Raw genomic sequence first — 21,047 nt, 5'->3', positions numbered from 1 at the left:
GGTCAAAGTAAGCCAGGCTCTGCCCTTCTGACTCCAGGCCCAGATCCGTAGGAGTGTGGCCCAGCAGAAGGAGGAAGTGGCAGAGCCCCTTCTTGCACTGGGGAGGAGGAAGGGAGAGGCCAGGCACCCCCTTGTCCTTGTAGCATCCTGGCTGCCTGTGAGCACCACCCTGGGCCCCAGTTTCCTCTCTCTGTGCCAAGAAGGGTATGATCCCATGGGCTGGAGCTTGTCCACACCAGGCACCAAGTGGTTCTGCTCAGGTAGGCCTCAGGCCAGGCCCTGGACCCACTGCCATTTCTCTAGGGTCTGGGGTCACGGGTTACAGGGTGGGGCCATTCTGGAGTAGGGCAGTTTTTCCCACCTAAGTTCTTCTGGGTCCCAGGGACCCAGAGAATTCTGAGGGCAGGGGACTTGGAGAAGTCCTTTTGCAGCGCCCCCCACTAAGCTGCTGAGGCTGCATGCAGTCAGGTGGTGTGTCCTGCTTACAGCGGGGGTGGAGGGATGTGGCCTCCCCTGCCTTCTTGGAGGAGGAAATGTCAGCTCAGAAAACACCCAAGGAACATCCCCAAAGTCACTCAGCCAGCAGGTGCTTCAGGTGGCATTAGAGCCTGACTTTGGCGAGGACTCAGTGCCAGGCTGGCTTCAGGACAGAGCCCAGCAAAGGGTCCAAACACACCCCCTCAACCTGGATCAGGCACAGGCCACAGAAGCATGTCAACAAAGGCTTATTAAGCAACTACTGTGCTCCAGGCGCCATTCTAGACAAGAGATCCAGCAGTGAGCGAGGCCCTGCCCACAAAGGGCTCACCTTGCAGCTGGGACGTGGACACCAAACGAGATCTAAATCAGTGAGGTCATCAGCGTTGGAAGGCACTAAAAAGAGGAAAATGGTGAGTACCTGGGGCTGCTCTGGCTAAGACAGTCAGGGAGGGCCCCTCTAGGGAGGTACCATTTCGGTTTTGGTCCAGAATGTGGAAGAGGAACCATGGGAAGATCTAGGGGAGGTCTTCCAGGCAGAGAAAACAGCAAGTGCAAAGGTCCAGAGACTAGAATGAGGTTGGCGTCTTCAGAGACAAAAAGACCAATGTAGTGAGAACTGGGGAGAGTGGGAGATGCCGCCAGAGGGACAGGAAATTGGGGGTTCAATTCTAGGGAAGGTTTGAAGTGGGGAGTGGGGTGATCCGATTTATGGTTAAAAGATCCCTCTGGCTACAGTGTAAGGATGGACATAGGGGCCTGAGAGACCAAGAGACACCAAGCAGGCTCATGCAGCCAACTAGTGTGAGAGGCTGCCTCCTGGCACCAGGCAGGAGTCGTGGAGGGCTGGCCAGGCCCAGGGACCCGGATGAAGCAGCCACTGGCCAGTCTGGTGGGTGGGAGGAAAGGAGAGGAACCCAGGGAAGCTCCCCGGTTTGGGGCCTGAGCAGCTGGCTGGATGTTCATGCCATTTCCGGAGGCTCTGAGGAGGCAGGTCTGAGAGAGGCCTGAGGTGAACGGCAAGTGTGAGGGCAGACGCGCCGGGAGAGATGGAGGAGATGGAGGCTGGGTGGGCTCAGGAGGAGTGGGAGTCGAGGTTGCAGGAGACACTAGCATTTCCACAATGTTTACAGCCTGGGGACTGGCATCTGGGAAGGAAACAGAAAGGAGACTGGGTGAAGGCCTGAGCTCCGGGCCTGCTGACATTTAAAAGCCCCTAAGGAGATGGCAGAGAGGCCAATGAGGTGAGGAGAAAACTTGGGCTGTGGGCGGTTTCAGGAGGAAGGGGTTCACAGCAGGTTCCCTGCTCGGTGAGAGGGAGGTTAAGATGAAGACAGCGGGCCACTCCCAGCTTTGCTGAGAGGGGACACTGGGAACTAGGAAGGATCCATTTGCAGAAGATGCGGGAACAAAGGATGGACAGAGGAGAGAATCTGAGATAAGGTGGAGAGAAGTGAGTACCAGGATTTTGCCAGGCATGGGGCCAAAAGGAGATGGAGAAACAGGTATGTGCAGGTGGAGCCAAACACACACCGTCACAAATGGGAACAGAGGCTCAGACAGCCATTCTCCCACACTTGAGGTCAGACACACACAGGGACTGTCCAAGTGCCCTGCGACACAGACAGGGACCCAGTAACTGCATCTGTTAAACAATCACACAGTGGCACAGTGGGACCCCCTACCTTGTGACAGGGAGCAGAAGGGTGGGGACTGGACATGGGGAAAGGGTCTTAAGGCCAATGGGCAGCTTTTAGCATTGTGTCTGCACTGAAAGGGGCATCCGCATGGCCTGGGCTATAGCTCAGACTGAGGCCTGTGGTCTAAGGTAAGGGGTGGCTATGCCCCTGGAGTTTCTGGAAGGCTCTGTTTCCAGCTCTCCCCCATCCCACCATAAGGAAGGAAAGGAGGAGGCAGCGAGGCGTGGGAGAGGCATCTTCCCTGCAAGGGCCTGGCCTCTCCCACGATGGGTATCAGGGCTCCCCAGGGAGGGCTGTGCCTGGCAGTGGGCCCAAACTTGGGGAGGGGAGGACGGCAGAGATGCTAGAGGGAGCCCTGGCCACCTTCCCCACCTCCTGAAGTGACCTGGGTCTCGGTGGCCTGGCCTGCTGGAGATAGGGATCAGGGACTCTCAGAAGGGAAGTAGATTCCACAGCCCACATTTTGGGCCAGTCTAGACCTCTATCCCAGCTCTTTCTGGCCACCAGTACCCAGGAGGTGAGCCCTGGCAGACCAGCCATGGCCCTGGGGAGGGGAAGGACTCTCAGAGAGCTGGGTCAATATTTGTTGATTGACTAATTAACTGAATCAGTGTGAATGCCCAACCCACAGAGCACTGGGGTGTGTCTCGTGGGGCGGAGCAGGGATTGAGTTACAGTGGAGAGGCGGGCGATGGGCAGAGCCTGGCCCCACGCCAGGCCCAGCACTGCCCACAGGCTGGGTGAAGGCGCCAGCAGTTTCCAGCAGGTAGGCCAGGCCTAGAGGGGGCTCCGGGACCCGGGTGAGGTGGGGCTGTTCCGAATTAGGGGTGTACAGCATGGGGTCACTGGGCTCAGAGTGGCCGAGGGGCCAGCAGAACTGGGGAGGCACCGAGTAGCCCAGCAGGTGAGAACACTGGTGGGTGGAGGGAGGACACAGCCAGAGCAACCCTCAGGGCAGAAAGTGGCAGATTTTCTATGGGGTGGGGGGTTGTCCATGTCCCGCAGAGTCCATATGCCTAGGGCCTGGGCCCTGCCCCCTCCTCCAACTCCAGCCGGCAGGGCCCCTCCCCCCTTCCTGGAAGTCTCCAAAGTCTCCAAAGTCTCCGCCTCTTCACAGGTGCCTCTGGAGGAGGAAGTTGCCGGGAAAGAAAGGGGCACCAAAGGAGGGAAGGGGCCTTGGGTAGAGAGAGGGGGCACCTGGAGGAAAGGTGGGGCACCGAGAAGGGAAGGGGACATCTGGAGAAGAAAGGGAGCCCCTGGGGGAGAGGAGAACTCGGGACAGAAGAGGAGGCCAGGGAGAGAGGGTGCATTAGGGCAGGAAAGGGGTATGAGGGGGGCACTCAGGGAAAGGAGGGGGCGCTGGGGGACAGAAGGGGGTGTCTGGAGGAGGAAGGGGGCATGGAGAGCGAGGAGGTAGAGTCAGGACAGAGGGAGCTCCGGGGTGGAAGGACGCATGGGGGGAGGGGGCACCCCTGGAAGGAGGGGTGCACCGGGAAAGAAGGGTATATCAGAGGAGGAACTGGGCATCTGGGAGAGAAAGGGGGCCCCAGGTGGAGAGAGTGAGCCCCAGGAAATAGAAGGGGGCTTTTGTAGGAGGCAAGGACACTGGGTGTGGGAGTCCCAGTCAGGGTGGGTGATGGAAGGGAGTTGCTCAGGTGAGAGAGCTTGGTGGGTCAGAAGGGATGCTCTGGGGAGGGGAGGGACCTCCTGGGGGAAGGAGAGGGTGCTGGGGAGAGAGGGCCCCCACCCTTTGAGCATCCCTCTCCATCCCGCCAGAGCCTAGCTGGAAGCTGGTGAACACAGGTTATGTGGGGATGAGGCCTCAGGTCCTGGAGCCTGAGAGTTTGGCTCCCCAGGCTGGCCCTGGATATCAGGTCCCCCTCCCAGTCCCCTGGAGGTGATGGCTTCCCTGCCCAGTGAAACCAGCCCAGTCCCAACGTCCTGGCCACAGTCTGACTTCCCTGTCCCACATGGGGCCCTGGTGCCCACTGTGCTGAGCCAGCCAGTCCTCTTGTCAGTTTTTCACACTTCCATGATCTACAGCGCGCAGTCTATGCCTTTGGTCACTGCCTGCCTGTGCCCTGGTCATTATCACTGGTCACTGCTTCTGTCTGCCACCATTGAATGTCACGATGCCTGTCACTCAATTTCATCACATGTTTTCTGTTGCTTGAGCACCATCACGTGGTCACCGTGTCTGCCTGTCACTCGTGACACTGTCACAGCAACAGGCCATTACTGCAGCAGCACTTCTGAGTGCAGTAAACAAGAGGACAAGCCCCTGGCCCCGGGAATCCTCTGCTCTAGTGAGGAGACCAGGCCCACAGACACGGGGTCTGCAGCACAGGTTCAGGGGGGCAGCTCTAGCCCCAGCAGGACCCCCCTCTGCCTGCCCTGCTCTGGGCAGCTCCCCCCACTCCCTCCCACCACACACACACACACACTCACACACGTCTGGCCACCTTGGTCCCCTTTGAGAGAGCTAGGTGCTTCCTATAGTGCACTGTGAGCTAACCAAGGCCTGTGTCTGGCCTGGATGAAGGCATAAGGAATGCAGGCCAGTCGCTGCCACCTGTCATGCTGTTGTTCTGATTCAGTAAGTCTGTATCTCCCCTCCCACCTGTTTCCCCTGGTCATACAGGATCAGCCAAGTCAAGGGTGTGTTCCTCCTGCTGATACGACAGGGCTGGAGTGGAGTGGGGGATGGGGTAGGGCGAGTGAACACCACATCAGGGCCACCAGGAGTGAGAAATTAAGAAAGAAGGGACCTCTGGGTCTGTTGAGCTAAGCAGCAGCAAGAAGGAAAAGTTGCAGCTGGCAGTAACTTAATTTAGCTGTCAAAAGAACTGCCAGGGGTGAAGGAATGACCAAACTTCACACAGAAGTTTCTGAAGGAGGGGTGCAGGGAAGCCTGGGGTAGTTGAGAGTCATCTGGCGACATGTAACAAAATCCAGAGCCCCCTCTTCTTCCCCAGATACCTCTCATTCCACACTTCTCTCTCCTGTGAGCGCTCAGAACGATGGTCGAAGCACAGCTAAATCGCTGTTTGCAGAGCTGGGGGCTATCTTCTGAGTCTGTGTGCATTAAGCATTCAGTTCTGTTTCAAGAATTTAAGAGTGTTTTGGCCTGATTTACCCAATCCACTCATGTTAGCTAAGCCTGTCACTTGCTGCAGAGTCTCTCACCGTCTTCAAAGACAGTCCATGTGTGCAGAGTCCGCCCTGGGTTTGCAGAACCTCTATCTTCTCTGCAGAGCCTCTTTCTGTCCTGAGCCTGTTTTGAGAGTCTGTCTTTTTTCAGAACCTGGGGCTTTGTAAACAGTCTGTCCTTATTGCCCCATGGATAAAATATGCATTTATTGCAAAAGGTGCCCTACAGGCAAGCCTGTCCCTGTCTACCGAGCTTGTCCTGCGTCCTTGTCTGGGACACCTCTTTCTGCCTAAAGACAATGTCCCTGTTTACAAAGCTCTGTCTGTTTACAGTACCTGTCCCTGTCAGCAGAACCTGTTTCCTCTGCAGGAAGTATCTCTGTCTCTAGACCGTGTCCCTGTTCACAGAGTCTCTTCCTATTTCAGAGCCTGGTTCTGTCTGCAGAACCTGAACCCTATCTGTACAGTCTGTGACCTTTTTCGGGGCCTTTCCACAGCTTATCTGAACATCCCTGGATAGAAACTGTCTGTCTGCAGGCTCTATTCATAGGAGGAGTTTCCCACCACCAGGGGACGCTGTGTCTGCCTGGGAGCACATCCCTTGTTGGCAGAGCCCAGTCTGTCTGCACAGTCTGTTCCTAATTCCATGTGTACTTGTTATCAGAACCTGTCCCTCTTCACAAAGACTTTATCTGTTTCTAGAACTCATCCTTTTCAATAAAGACTGTCCTTGTTTGCAGAACCTGGGCTCTCTACAAAACCCTGTTTCAAGATGTTGCGCACATCTGGGGCATCTGTGCTGGAACACAGAGCTGATTGCCCTGCCAGCTCACTTCAGCAAGTCCTGCCCTCTCTGAAGATGCTGTCACTGTTAACAGAGTCTGTCTGTTTGCAGAGCCTGTGTGAGCTCACAAAACCTCTCTCTATCTGCAAAGTCTCTATCGATAGAGGCTTTGTCTGCAGAACCTGTGTCTTTTTGCAGAGCCTGGATCTCTCTGCAGAGCTCATGATTGTTTGCGAGCCCATTCCCATCTCCCTGTATGCAGGGTTTGAGGCTGTTTCCCATGGCTGTCCCTGCATGCAGAGCCTGACCACACCCAGAGAGCTTTTGCCTGTTTCAGAGCCTGCCTCTGTCTGGGAAGCATTTCCCTGACTGACGATTCTTTGCCTGTCTGCAGAGCCTTGCCTTTCTCCATGTCTGTCCATATCTGCCGAGTCTGTCCCTCATGCAGAGTCCCTGTCTTAAGAGCTTGTCCTCATCCACATTTGCAGAGCCTTTCCCAGTTCTCCGAAGCTCCTCCACACCTGCAGAACCTGGGGCTGTTTCCAGAGCCCTTCTCAGCGTTCACAACCTTTGCTTGATGCCCAGCCTGTCTGAGTCCGAATTTCCCAGGGTGCAGTCCGTGTCTCTTTGTGGAGGTTGCCCCTACAAAGGTGGTCCCAGTTGACAGAACCCACCTTTGTCAGGAGACCTGTGCCTGTTGCATTGCTTCCTTCAGTCTGGGAAAGCTGTCCCTGTTTGCAGAGCCTGTGCTTGTGTGCAGAGCCTTTTCTGTTTACACAGCCTCTCCCTTTCTGCAGGCACAGTGCCTCTTTGCAAGGCCATTTCCCAGCTCTCTGGAAGACCTGTGCCTGTTTGCCTTGTATGCAGAGCCTCTCTCTCTGTGGGAGCCTGTCCCCATTCGCAGTCTGTCCCTGCCTGCAGCATCTGTTGTTACTAGCAGAGCTTTGCCTGTCTGCATAACCTATCGCTGTCCACGGGGACTTCCCCTGACTGCAGACCCATGTCTGTCTGTACCGCCTGTTTCTAACTCCCTGTTTGCAGAGGTTGTCCGTAGACTCAAAGCCTGTTACTGTCCACAGAGCTCAGCCCTGTTTCAAGAGCACAGACACAGACGGCAAGCCAGATCCCAGTTTGCAAAGCCTCTGTGCCACCGTCTGTGGTACCTGTCCTGGTTTGCTGGCACTTGTGTTCCCATAGCCACCTGTGTGCCTAATGAAAGGCACAGTCTATGATGAAGGTGCTTTGGGGAGCTGTGGGTAAGGACAACTCTCGCTTGGAGCCCACAGTACGGGCAGCCACTGCCTAAGGACTCTGGCTCTTGTTCCCTCCCTCTCCCCTGCCTGACCTAGGATGGACACCAACAAGGGCCTCCCAGCCATGGAGAGCCACAGGGACCTCCACATATGGATCATTGAGGTGAGTGGCAGGACCAGACAGAAGAGCAAGTGACACAGAGTGTGCGGGTCTCTGAGACGAGGTTTCTCCCGCCGGCGACTCAGAGCTCCCTCCCAACCCCACCCCAGAGGGTCATGGGGCAGGGTTAGGAGGAGGTGTCTCTCCCGAGATGGCACTAGGCACCCTTCTCTCCCAGAATCTGAAGATGGTGCCGGTCCCCAGACGGGCTTATAGGAACTTCTTCGAAGAACACTGCTATATCGTTCTGCACGTGAGCACTTGAAGAGTCTGTCGGGGCGGGGCGGGTCCTGGTCCAGTTGAGGGGTGGATGGTGCAGACTAAGCTACGCCCTGGGGAGAGCCTGGCTAGGAGCCCGAGAATCGCATCCCAAGGTGGGGTGGGGCGCTGCTGCCCTTGAAGCCCCTTCACCCTTCCCTCCCCATTCTCCATCTCCGGCGGGTGGAAGCCGTCTCCCCCAAAGCCCTTGGTACATCCTCGACCTTGGTCTTCATCTCTGCCTGGGGCCCCACCCCAGCCCTGGGACCTCATCCCTCCACACACAGACACACAGACACAAACACCTGGGCCCTAGGTCCCTCAGAGCCTGAAGGCCACACAGGGGGCCTCCAAAGACTTGCACTACTGGGTGGGGAAGGAGGCGAGCCGGGACGCGGAGGACGCGGCGGGCTCCTTCGTGCAGCACCTGCAGGAGGCGCTGGGTGGCGCCACCGTGCAGCACCGCGAGGCGCAGGGCCACGAGTCCGCCTGTTTTCTCAGCTACTTCCGCCGGGGAATCATGTGAGTGAGGGGCAGGGGCGGTGGGAAAGGGGCTGTGGGGTGGCCCACAGCCAGGGGCGAGTATCTCCCTCGTCACAATGTGTGGGGTGGGTTTGGGGGGGGGGGGGAGGAATAACTTATTAACATGCAAATCGTACCATACAACCTACCCATTTAAAGTATGCAGCTCTGTGGTTTTTAGTATATTTAGACTTTTGCGACCATTACCACCATGGTAGAACATTTTCATCACCCCAAAAAAGCAGCCCCCTCCCCTTCAGCAGCGCTCTCCATTTTCCCCAGTATTCCCTGACCTCGTCTGTATAGATTTCCCTACTCTGGACACTTCATTTAAATGTAATTATACACCATCATGTATGGATACACCACATTTTATTTATGTATTCATCACTTACTGGACATTTGAGTTGTTCCCCCTTTTTAGCTGTTCTGAGTAATACTGTTATTGACATTTGTATACAAGTTTTGGGGGTTTTTTTTCAGTTGTACTGATATATGTAACTGACATACAGCACTGTCTAAGTTTAAGGTTACAGCATAATGGTTTGACTTGCATATATTGTGAAATGATTACTGCCGTAAGTTTACTCACTGTCCATTATTGTATGCAAGTTTTTGTGTGGACATATGTTTTTCATTTTTCTTGGGTGTATACTCAGAAGTGGACACCACTGTTGCTTTGTTTGCCTTTATGTTACTGTGCCCTGTAGAAATATGTCTTTTGCTGTCAGTTGCTTCAAATATTTGTTAAATTAATAGTTGCAATATATTCGGTTGAACCTAAGGAAATAGCCAGTATTCGATCATCTCTGTTGGACCTAATACACGTACGTAGCATATACATAAACACGTGCACACATGTATACCTGCACATGTATACCTGCAGAAAACACGCCACCCCATGTATGTCGGCCTACAGATGGGCACAACTACACACCTGTGACTACTCATGTCCATGTAAACATACGTGCATTTGTGTGAATCCCAGGCACTCACATCTATACTCACACAGATAAACAGATACACATTATGCCCCACATGCATACATGTATACATGCACGTGTCCACGTATCTACACACAGATAAACCAATGCCCCACGTGCTTGTGCACACATGTTCATAGCTACTTGCGCACATGTATCAGGCACGTGTGGGTCCCCACATGCGCGCATGCACGTGCTCACATCTGAGCTCACCCCTGCACGTGGCAGCACGTGGTCTCACATGAGACCCCATGCTCTCCTCAGCTACAGGAAGGGAGGCCTGGCCTCTGGCCTCAGTCACGTGGAGACCAACATGTACAACATCCAGCGACTGCTGCACATCAGAGGGAGGAAGCATGTGTCAGCCGCTGAGGTGAGGGCTGCCAGGGATGCCCCTTGACCTTGGACTGAGTTGGACTGCACGTACTGGAGTATAGGGAAGTATGGAGGGTGGCAGGGGACCGGGGAAACGCAGGCAGTCAGCATTCCCAGATGGCTGAGCCTGATGACGGGAGAAAAGGCAGAGCCAGGCTCCCAGCACCCCCTCGCCCCTGCCATGGCTCCTCTGACCCTCAGTTTCCTCTTCTGTTTCATGGGCACATTACGAACCAAGGAGGTGAGGCAGACAAGGTGGTGCACCTGGAGGGCCCTTGTCAACAGCACAGTGGGAAGTAGCGTGATTTGGAGTGGGGTGCACAGCCCCACACCCTCATACACACTGTCATGGTCACCTATAGGCACACACAGTGTCTCCCACTGTTACCCTGGGGCCACGCAGTCCATAGAGTGCCCCTTCCTTCCATCTGTCAGAATACCAATGTTCTTATGAGAACAAGAAATTTTACTCCCAGCTGGTGTGATGAACAATCAGGAGTTTGATGCCTGTGATGTGAAGGGTCACACCTGAGTTGTGCATGTTACTGTCTACATGGTATGTGGCAGCTCTGTGACTCACAGACCTTCCTACCCAGGCTCACACTGTGTCACCCACTGATTCAGTGACCATACATCCCTGATCGTGCAGGGCCAGCATGCAGCCCCAGGTTTTGCCTGTTTTTCTGATATAATTATTTAGAGCCCCCACTTTTACTCTCAGAAGTGTCTCTGTTGGGATGATAATTGCCCTTATCCACAGATGACACACCATCCCTCACACAGGCACACCTACACTGTCACCGGGAGCCCACACACTTGTTCACATTGGATGTACCCTGACTTGTGTCCACGAGTACATGTACAGACACATCCACGCCTGTGGATAAACTGACGCAAATGTCCCACTTGTATACATCTGTCCATCTGTTCACACATGGACAGCTACAGACGTGCATTGAGGGAGAAGTGTCATTCTCAGTCACAGACACCCTGTGAAATGCAGCGTCACCTGCGGTCACACACACACACAGATGCACCCAGCCCCCAGCCGCATACACAGAGTGACCCTTGAGGTCTCACATGGTTACACGGATGCATGCCTGCAAAACTTAAGAGCGGTGTCACACTCACACATATACCCAGCTGCACACAGCTTCACACACACAAGTGACACACCAAAGCTGTGCTCACATAGGCAGGGACAGGTGTGGTGCCCCTCCACCTGGGGTGATGCCCTGTCTCCCTCCCTGTCCCCCTGGCTCTGGCAGGTGGAGCTCTCCTGGAACAGCTTTAATAAGGGAGACATCTTCCTGCTGGACCTGGGCAGGATGATGATCCAGTGGAATGGGCCGAAGACCAGCATTGCCGAGAAGGCACGGGTCAGTATGTGCCTGGGAACTAAGGGGTGCAGGGCTCAGGGAGAGGGGTGGTCCTCCAGGTGCCCATCCTCCAGCCACCCCAAGAGGGGGGCTTGGCTCTCTGCCTGAGAACCTGAGGAGCACCTGCTAGGTACAAGCAGAGTCAAGATCCTGCGGTGGTGGTACCGTTGGATGCCAGGATAAGGGTATGCCTCCCCTTGCCCCCAGCCTCTGGGAGCTAAGCAGTGACAGGAAGGATCAGGACTGGACTGCCTGAGAGGTGAGGGGGCGGAGCCTGCTGGGGATGCCCTGACCACCGGGACCGCTCCTGCAGGGCCTGGCCCTGACCCGCAGCCTCCAGGACCAGGAGCGTGGTGGCCGTGCACAGATTGGCGTGGTGGATGATGAGGCTAAAGCCACTGACCTCATGCAGATCATGGAAGCTGTGCTGGGCTGCAGAGTGGGCAACCTGCATGCCACCACGCCCACCAAGAGTATTAACCAACTGCAGAAGCCCAGTGTCCGCCTCTACCAGTGAGCAGACCTTGGGAGCGGGTGGGGTGAGTGGAATAGCCTGGGCCTGCATGTCCATCATTCCTGCAATAACACAGTGTCTCTAGGAAGCCCTCCAGAAAAAGCTCGTGAGTTTCTGGGGCAAGCCGTGTGGGACCTCAACTCAGGGCTCCAGCCCCCATACCTTCTGCCTCTGGGTAGAGGTGGGTAGCTAGAGTGGAGCCAGGCCAGGGACAGGCTGAGCTGCCCACATCTGGATGCCTGTCCCCTAGTGTCTATGAGAAGGGCAAGGACCTGGTTGTCCAGGAGTTGGCGACCTGCCCACTGACCCAAGACCTACTGCAGAAGGAGGTAAGGCAGGCCCAGCCCCAGCCACCCCATCCATCCCCACCTACCCTACAATCCCAACCCCTCTACTGACCAGCCTCACTCTCGGTCTCAGGACTGCTACATCCTGGACCAAGGTGGTTTCAAGATCTACGTGTGGCAGGGATGCATGTCCAGCCTCCAGGAGAAAAAGGCTTCCTTCCGCCGGGCTCTGGTGAGTCTCAGAGGCACACAGCCCTGCCCTGGAGTTTGAAGGTGGAGGCCCTGGGGTCTGAGGGAGGAAAGGGCCCTACCCTGCAGCCTAAGCTGGGAGACATCCATGTCTTGGGGTCTGAAGGGAAAGATAATCTTGCCCTGGGGCCAGCTAGGGGATACATCTGTCCTGGGAGTCCTGTCTGTTGGTGGAGGACATAACCCTGCCCTGGGGTCTAAGCCTGGAGACCCACTGCCCTGTCTGAGGGAGGAGACACAGCTGTGCTGGAGGGTCCAAGGGGGAACACCTGGCCCCTCTCTGGCGTACTGCTGGCCTGAGGCCTGCCTGCCCTTAGGGCTCTGACTGCGAAGACCAGCATCTGAGAGCCTTCTGCACTGGCACTCCCTCCTTTTGCAGGAGAGGGTAGCAGGGCTCTGCCTGGGGTCTCTCGCGCGGTCATGGCCAGCCCTTCCTGAGGCCCGGACTAAGGGGACCCTGCCTGTCCTCAGGGACCTTGGAGAAGTCGGTAGTGCTGAAGCCAGCTCCTTAAGCTGGTCATGAGTTCCGTTAATTACCGCTGCTCAGGGCAAGGCTGGCCCCGCAGCTGGTGGGTGGAGCAGAGCAGTGAGCCCTCGGGCTGCATGCCTGACAGAGCCCCCACCCCAGGGCTTCATCCAGGCCAAGGGCTACCCGAGCTACACCAACGTTGAGGTGGTGAACGACGGCACCGAGTCGGCTGCGTTCAAGCAGCTTTTCCAATCGTGGTCTGGGGAGCAGGGCAAGAACAAGAATCCGCGTGGGATAGGTGAGGGGGTGTGGCCGGAGGGCAGGGCGGAGCTCCAAACCGAGGCTTCCTGGGGGGCGGGGCCCGGGAACCTCTATGGGATGTGAGGGGGCGTGGCTGGAGGGGGCTTCCAGCGGGATGGGCGGGGCGGGGACACCTTCTGTCCCACCCTCAGGTAAATTGCTTCAGGTAAAGCTGGACGTGGGCAAGCTGCACAGCCAGCCTGAACTAGCGGCCCAGCTCCGGATGGTGGACGACGGCTCAGGGGAGGTGGAGGTGAGGGGCACTGGCTTGGCTTTGTCTTCAGGTAAACCGTATGACTGCCACGGCCACCTGCTCACCACATACTCATGGCACAGAAGCACTCAGACACTTAATTGTGCCCTTTTGTCATATGTATATATCTATGACACAATCATACGTATGACAGTATAGACACACACTCACACCCTGTAATTGCACTTACAGCCGAGTGCATAATTACAAACACGTAACTGTACAAACTCTACCTTACACATGATCACAGCCCAACACACCCAACCCGCAGCACACAGTCACACACAGCCACCTGTCTGGTCTCAGACCAGGGTTCTGGAAGATGCAGGGGTTGGGGGCCACTTCCAGGCTCTGTACAGGGCTGAGTTGCATGTTGACTTATTGGCTCACCCCTGAGCAGGGCCCTTAATTCCTTAGGGCCTCCGTTTTTTTAATGCATAAAATGGGGGTAAAAGCTGTGGTCCCCTCAGCCCTGAGGCTGGTGTGGAATGCTGTAAGATTATGGGAAAAGTACAGCTGGGCCTGTGTGAATGGTGCTCGTTCTCAGGGTGGGTCCAGGTCTGAGAAAATATTGTTTCTCCCAGGTTCCCTCCAACATTTGTCCTAATATGGATTGGTGGGGCAGTGAGTGGGGAGAGACTGAGACTGGAGGAGACAGGGTAAAGGGAGAGGAGGGGGAGCATGGAGAGAGGATGACAAGGAGGGGGAACAAGGGGAGGCAGAGGAGAGAGACTGAGAAAGGACTGGGAAGGAGGGAGGAGATGGATGCAGAGCAGGGAGAGATGAGGGCACAGGGAGAGGAGAAAGGGGATCAGGGAGAGATGCGGTGCCCAGGGAGACAGGGGGCCAACAGGGAGAGAGAGAAAAAGAGAAACAGGAAAGCAGAGAGAAGGGCAAGGGCAGAAGGAAGGAGGGCTCTGCAGCCCAGGCCCCAAGCACAAAGGCGGTGGCGGGGGGGGGGGGGGGGGGGACCTCCAGCTGACCGGCAGGCAGACAGGGGGAGGGCGCAAGCCAGGAGGCCTAGCTGCCAGGTGAGTGTTGCTCCTGGAGGCGTTTGGTCGCAGTCAGCCTCTTCTGCAAAAGTCAGGATTCTGGGTGCTCTGGTCTTTTCCAAAGACTGCTGTCAGGCTCTGTGGGGGCACAGGATGTCCTGACATTGTTTCTTGCCAAGTCAAGGGAAGCATCATTACCCCCACTTTACAGGTGGGGCAACTGAAGCTGGGAAACATCTCACTGCCAGTGGGGGTGACCCTGGATTTAACTGGGATCTGCCTGGCTCCACAGCCCGTGCTCGGCTTCCCACACGAACAGGAAATCACACTGATAAGTGTGATGAAGTGTTTCCCTTTTAGTCTTTGAACAGGCTTTGCTTTTTCAAGTGACACTTGAAAAAAGGAAATTTTTCCAAGATCCCCAAGGCCTGGCTTCTGCCCGACTGCCCCTGCCCTGGACTGAGCAGACAGCAGCTGGGCAGGACCTGTCTGCACCTAACTCAGGCTGCAGCTGATGGGGTCAGACTGGAGTGGCATGTATGGCAGGGCTCAGGTCTGTCTTGGCAGCCTCTGGAGTCCTCATCACTTGTATGTCCCAGGTACCGCGTGCCGACTCAGAGTCCCGGCTGAGTTCAGGCTGGCGCGAGTGTGGTGGGTCGCTGGGGACCACGGGGGAAGCACAGAGTGTGGGGTGGGCACAGCTGGGGGCGAACCCCTTGCCTGCACAGACAGGGCAGGCCTCCGGGCTGCACGGAGCTTCCTGGCTGGATACAGGGTGGGTGGGCTGGTTCAGGCAGAGGCACCATCTATGCCCATTGATTCCCTGCCCCCCAGGTGTGGTGCATCCAGGACTTACGCAGGCAGCCCGTGGACCCCAAGCATCGTGGACAGTTGTGCGCAGGCAGCTGCTACCTTGTCCTCTACACATACCGGAATATGGGCCACATCCAGTACCTCCTGTACCTGTGGCAGGTGTGCCGGCCTGAGGCGGGTGGCGGGCACTCTCAAGCCCCAGAGCTGAGGATCTGAGAGTGGGATATTGGAGCTGTGCCAGCCCCTCACCACCCCCACCCTCAGGGCCTCCAGGCCTCCGCACAGGAGATCAAGGCCCTGAGCAGCAATGCCGAGGAGCTCGACCTCCTGTACCATGGAGCCCTGGTGCACGAGCACGTGACCATGGGCAGCGAGCCCCCTCACTTCCTTGCCATCTTCCAGGGCCAGCTGGTGGTCTTCCAGGTAGGGCCCACTTTGCTGCTGTGGTCACAGCCTCTCCGGCTCCTCCATGGACCCATAGCCTTTACACACACGTACTGAGCTCCTTCTCTGCCAGCCAGGGACCAATCTTCCCACCCTCAGCTTCCTGGGGCTTGCTTGTCCTAGGCCCCAGAGCTCCAAGAGTGACCCCTGCCTGAGTTTCTTGCCCTGTCCCCAGAGCCAGCCAGAGAGCAGAGGCACAGGGGAGGAAGCTGAATGGAAAGGGAAACAGTCATGCCTGGGGTCACATGCAGGCAAAGCTGCTCCCCGCTTTCTGCCTTCCAGGCCTGGGGCAACCGTGCCCTGACCCCTGGGAGATCGGGGAGGGAGCCATTTAGAAAGTTCCCTATTCTAGAGATGGGAGCCTCACATTCCACACTCAGAGGGTCCAGAAAACAAGAGGGGGCCTGGAGCCCGAGGGCGCTGTCCCCCTGGGAGAGGGAGGCAGTCCGGGAGCCCTTGGCTCAGCCTAAGGCCCAGCCCTCTTGTAGGGGAGCACTGCGCACAGTGGGAAGGAGCAGCTGACATCTGCCACCAGGCTCTTCCACATGCGAGGCACCGACAACCACAACACCTGGACCGAGGAGGTGCCAGCCCGTGCCTCATCCCTCAACTCCAGCGACATCTTCCTGCTGGTCACCGCCAGCTTCTGCTACCTCTGGTTTGGGAAGGTACCCCAGCAGTGACCCCCTGATTCATGCCCAGGACAGTGGTTCCAGGCCAGGGAAGGGTCCCCTCCACAGGGGAGGCTAACTCCAAGTCCAGCCTCAGATAGGCCCAGAAGGAGGTGGGAGAGAGGCCACAGTGTCCCCTCTGGAACCTGGGGGAAGCTACAGAGTGACGGATGGACCTGGGCATCGATGGGTCAGAGCCAGTCTGCGCCCAGGTGGCCTCCCCTCCTTCCTGCCTCCTACAGGGACCACGTCCCTTCCCCAGTCTCTTGGGGGAAAGGAGGAGGCCTAGTCCAGATTGCCAGAGTTTTCTCTAATCTTCAGCATAAACCATGAACGATCTCCAAGCCTGAGATCCCCATCCTGTGCTCTGGACCTGGAGAGGGTCCCAGTCCCTGTGACCTGGTCAGCTGAGGAGACAGAAGCCAGGAGGAGGAGAAAGGGAGGTCCTGCTCATGTGTGCCCGTCAAGCCTTGGCCTCCCATGATTCAGGCCCAGCTCCCCACATGCCCCCGCTGGTGGAGGACATGGGGCTGGAGGGGAAGACCCCTCCCCCTGCAGGACCCGACCCAGCTCTTTGCCTGTAGGGCTGCAGCGGTGACCAGCGTGAGATGGCACGGACGGTGGTCACTGTCATCTCCAAGGAGAACAAGGAAATAGTGCTGGAGGGTCAGGAGCCTCCTCACTTCTGGGAGGCCCTGGGGGGCCGGGCGCCCTACCCCAGCAACAAGAGGTGACAAGGCGGGGAGGAGGGTGCTCTCCTGACCCAGAGGAGGAAACTGAGGCCCGAGAGGGTGGGTGACTAATTAAGGATCACACAGGGAGCTAGAGAGGCCAGACTAGAACCGAGAACTCGGCTCCCTGACCAGGAGCTCCCAGGAGCACAGCCTACTCTTCCCTCCTCAGTCCCCGCGCCACCCCACCACCAACTTTGAGCAGGAAGATGTCGGGAGAGCAGGGCAGTGGCTCCCTCTGCTGGCAGAATGTGCTCCCTGCATGGTCCCTGTCCTGGACCATCCCATTGGCAGAGGGCCAAAGGGGAAAATGCCATTCCCCAACCCCACAGTCCCCAGGGGGGATGTCCCAGGGTATAGTGTAAAATGCCATATGGGTGAGCAGTGTGTGTGGAGTGTGCGAGAACAATGTGCGTGGTGTGTAAATGGGTAAGGGTGTGTTTGGGAGAGGAGGGCAGAGGGAGGCCTCACAGGGACAGGGAGCAGAGTATGGGCCGCTCTGTGTCTCTGGGCCCTGACTGTGCCCTATACCCCCCCCAAGTCTCTTGAGCTCCTGAGTGCTGCCGTCTGCCCCCTTGGCCTAGCTTCCTTCCTCCCACCTTGGGCCTGACGCCTGGCTCCCGGGCTCCCGGCCATGGGTGGGACCAGTGACTCCTCCCTCCACACTAAGCCAGCTGTCCCTTCCTTCCCTCCCTCCTGGGGAAATTCACGGGACAGCTTGGGCCACAGCAGCCTGTGGCTGGACATGCTTTCCCCACGGACACATGGGGACCTGGAGGCCTAGAGAGGGGCAGGGCATTCCTGGAGGGGCTCGTGGGATGGGGGAACTCAGAGGCAGAGCCAGTGCCTCCTGCTCCAGGAAGGGATGTGTCCCAGCCCGGGGGAGAGGCCCCTGTGCTGAGGGCTGGCTTAGCCCGGCTGGTCTCTCTGCGCCCCTCACGGCCTGTGCCATGCTGGCCAGGCTCCCCGTGGATATGTCCGGCTTCCAGCCCCGACTGTTCGAGTGCTCCAGCCAGACAGGCCACCTGGTCCTCACGGAAGTGGTGTTCTTTAGCCAAGAGGACCTGGACAAGTATGACGTCATGTTACTGGACACCTGGCAGGAGGTACGGCAGCCCCGGGTGTGAATGGGGTGTATCTGCGCCTGTGTAACTGGGTGGGAGTGTGTGTGACTTTGTGTTTCTAGCCATGAGACTGTGTATGAGGCTGCAGATGAGTGTGTGACTATCTATGACCCTATGACACTGAGTGACTGTGTGACCATGGATAAGAGATAGAGGGTACTCTGTCCCAGAAAGGCGGTGGGAGAGCGTGGCTGTGTGTCTGGATCTCACGTGTGGTCGTGACCAGTTTTATAGTTGGGTATAACTCCATGTACCTTGTGATGGTGTGTGGGGTGACTGTGTGCCTGTGGCTGACGTGTTAGGCTGTAGAGTGACTCTGTGTGTGTGTGTGTTTGTGGTGCCTCTGTGTGCCTGCATTTGATCTCTCGTTTATTCGTTTCCTCTCTGATCTTCATTATTCCCTCCCTCCTGCTGACTTTAGGTTTTGTTTGTTCTTTTTCTGATTCTTTCAGGTGGTAAAGTTTTTTTGAGATTTTTCTTGTTTCTTTAAGGAAGGCCTATATTGTTATGAACTTCCCTCTTAGGACTGCTTTTGCTGCATCCCATAGATTCTGTATGGTTGTGTTTTCGTTGTCATTTGTCTGTCCATGTGACTGATTTGCCTTTGTGTATGTGGCTGTGCGTAATGGCTGTGTGGTCGAGTAATTGGCTGTCACCAACCATAACCAGTGGCACTGTGTGAGAGGCTGTGTGCCTGGCTGCAGGTGTGGGTGCCCAGGTGAGTGTGTCACCATGTTTCTGTGCGGCTGGATGCAATGCTGTTTCAGGCTACCTGTGTTTTTCAGGCAGTGCTAACCGTGTGATCCAGTGCGGTTGTGTTTATGTGCGACTATGTGTGAATGTGGGTGACAGTGTGGGTGTGACTTGCTGTCTGGCTGGGTGGTGACTGATTATTGTGCATCTGTATAGCTGTGGTCGTGCGTGCGTGTGTATGTGTGTGTCTGTGTCACTGTGCCTGGGACTCTGTGTGAATGTGGTGAGGAGGCCTACAGGCTCCCATCTGACTCTGAGCACAACAAAGCCCTTCCTCCAGCCCCGTCCCCCCGCCTCCACTTGCCCCTCCACTCCCTCCGCTCCAGCCACCATGGCCTCCTGGCCACTCCCCAAACATGCTGGCAGGCTCAGGGCCTTTGCACTGATTGTTTCCTCCACTCAGAACACTTCCCTCCACCAAGATATACATGTGACTTGCTCTCCCACCTCCCTCAGATCTTGGCTCAAATGTCATCTTCTCAGTAAGGCTCTGCCTGACTCTTAATTTAAAATGACAGTACTCCCCCACACACCACACTCATCTGCTTTTCCTGCCTTATTTTTCTCCATCTGATATACTACATGTTTTACTTATTTTTGTGTCTCCTCCAGTAAAATGAAAGCTCTTCGAGGGCAGGGAGTTCGGTCTGTTTCTTTTTCATGGTTGACTCCCCTGTGCCTAGAGCAGTCCCTGGCACACAGTCGGTGCTCAGTGAATATTTGTGGATTGGTTGCACACAGGCGTGCCTATGACCTTCTGGCGTGTTTATGGGTGTGTGGGTGTGCGGCTGGCCTGCTGGGCGGGTCTGGTTGGCTGGGATGTGTGTGGGGGCTTCTGAGACCACCTGAGGGACAGGGGTGGGAAGGAAGTGGTCAGCTCCCCCCACCCAAGGCCAGGCCCCCTCTGTGGCCCAGATCTTCCTGTGGCTGGGGGAAGCTGCGAGCCAGCAGAAGCAGGAGGTGGTGGCCTGGGGCCAGGAGTACCTGAGGACCCACCCGGCAGGGAGGAGCCTGGCCACGCCCATCGTGCTGGTCAAGCAGGGCCACGAGCCTCCCACCTTCACAGGATGGTTCCTCACCTGGGACCCCTACAAATGGACCGTGAGTGAGGCCGGGAGCCCCCCACCCCCTCCCTAATCTGGGGAGAGGGGCCTGCCCTGTCCAGGGACCTCCAGGGTCGGGGGTAGGGAACCAGGTCTTGTCCTTAGGCCCAGTGCTGGCTCCCATGGGTGCCCTTCCTTCTCACCCTGTCCTGGTTCTTGCCCCTAGAACAACCAGTCCTATGAGGAGGTGGTGGAGGGCAGCCTGGGAGCAGTATCTGCCATCTCTGAGATAACAGCAGTGCGTACTGGGGCCTCCAGAGGTCTGGACCCTGGGAGGGGGTAGGGGTGGCATTTGGGGACAAGAGGGCCAGTGGGCTCCTGGTGGCCTCCTGTGGGAGCCTTTCCCCCATCTTCCCCAGCCTGAGTCCCCTCTCCTGACAGGAGATCAACAACTTCCAGATGTCCAGGTGGCCAGTCAGTGGCAGGGCAGGCCCGTTGGCCCAGCAGGCCCTCAAGGGCTCCGAGGACAGCTCAGAGAACGAGCTGGAGCTGGGCCCCAAGGCGGACTGTGGTGGTGCCAGCACCAGCAGAAGCACCAGCACCAGCACCAGCACCAGCACCAGCACCAGCACCAGCAGCTACCCCAGCAGCCCCAGATGCGTGAGCAACGGGGGCCTGCCCCGAGAACAGCTCATGCACCAGGCCGCTGAGGACCTGCCAGAGGGCGTGGACCCAGCCCATAAGGAGGTGGGTGCCTGAGACCCTCTGCCACCCACTCACTGCCCCAGCACTGGTAGTGCATCTAAAGCTGAGCTGGAGGCGCCCGGGGCATGCCCCACTGACGGTGGGCAAGTGGACAGGCTGCCCAGAGATCTGTTCCAGATGGGGTGATGGGCCGAGAGATGTGGGAGAGGATGACATTTCTGGGTGGGCGGGACGGGGTTCTGGGCTCAATCGATAACCCCACTTCCTTTGCGTCTCCCATCCCCTGCCCAGTTCTATCTCTCAGACTCTGACTTCCAAGATATCTTTGGGAAGTCCAAGGAGGAGTTCTACAGCATGGCCAAGTGGAGGCAGCAGCAGCAGAAGAAGCAGCTCGGCTTCTTCTGAACCCAGGCCCTGCCCCTCACATGGCCAGACCCCCGCGGGCACCTCCTGACACCCACCTGAGGCCCTGGGGAGGCCCTCCTGGCAGTCTCTACTCAGAGACGCCTGGGTCACTAAAATAAAAGCCTGTGGTCATCACAAGGTGTGGTGAGGGGCCTTTCGGGTCTGGGTCACTCAGTTAGGGACGCCTTTGGGGGGAGCAGGACATTCCAAAGACCAAGCCCTCCATACCCTCCACCGCAGAGGGGTTTGTTTC

The 21,047-nt window shown here is 57.1% G+C and overlaps 1 protein-coding gene across 11 annotated transcripts in view; it reads left to right on the top strand.

The window, feature by feature from the left end:
• The window catches only part of VILL (villin like), a 32,680-nt gene that overhangs the window by 2,775 nt on the left and 8,858 nt on the right, over positions 1-21,047 (top strand). For 2 of the 11 annotated variants that reach the window (XM_074345243.1, XM_074345244.1), the window contains 21 exons: positions 751-890; positions 1,611-1,721; positions 7,461-7,527; positions 7,703-7,777; positions 8,099-8,304; positions 9,552-9,660; positions 10,931-11,041; positions 11,355-11,554; positions 11,806-11,884; positions 11,976-12,074; positions 12,720-12,858; positions 13,013-13,113; positions 14,940-15,077; positions 15,183-15,341; positions 15,851-16,030; positions 16,618-16,763; positions 17,726-17,870; positions 19,557-19,742; positions 19,911-19,982; positions 20,126-20,431; positions 20,681-20,932. In XM_074345243.1, coding sequence (XP_074201344.1) covers positions 1,702-1,721; positions 7,461-7,527; positions 7,703-7,777; positions 8,099-8,304; positions 9,552-9,660; positions 10,931-11,041; positions 11,355-11,554; positions 11,806-11,884; positions 11,976-12,074; positions 12,720-12,858; positions 13,013-13,113; positions 14,940-15,077; positions 15,183-15,341; positions 15,851-16,030; positions 16,618-16,763; positions 17,726-17,870; positions 19,557-19,742; positions 19,911-19,982; positions 20,126-20,431; positions 20,681-20,794 — 2,652 coding nt within the window. In that variant the 5' untranslated portion in view covers positions 751-890; positions 1,611-1,701 and the 3' untranslated portion in view covers positions 20,795-20,932. Of the gene's footprint in view, positions 1-750; positions 891-1,610; positions 1,722-1,749; positions 1,983-2,012; positions 2,944-7,460; positions 7,528-7,702; positions 7,778-8,098; positions 8,305-9,551; positions 9,661-10,930; positions 11,042-11,354; positions 11,555-11,805; positions 11,885-11,975; positions 12,075-12,719; positions 12,859-13,012; positions 13,114-14,939; positions 15,078-15,182; positions 15,342-15,850; positions 16,031-16,617; positions 16,764-17,725; positions 17,871-19,556; positions 19,743-19,910; positions 19,983-20,125; positions 20,432-20,680; positions 20,933-21,047 lie in introns of those variants that run through there. The other 9 variants (XM_074345245.1, XM_045509722.2, XM_074345248.1 and 6 more) reach the window with 9 other exon arrangements.

The sequence above is a fragment of the Camelus bactrianus genome, chromosome 17 (assembly GCF_048773025.1).
Source record: "Camelus bactrianus isolate YW-2024 breed Bactrian camel chromosome 17, ASM4877302v1, whole genome shotgun sequence".
NCBI lineage: Eukaryota > Metazoa > Chordata > Mammalia > Artiodactyla > Camelidae > Camelus > Camelus bactrianus.
Note: the sequence above shows the minus strand (reverse complement) of the source record. Positions and strands in the feature narration are given on the sequence as shown.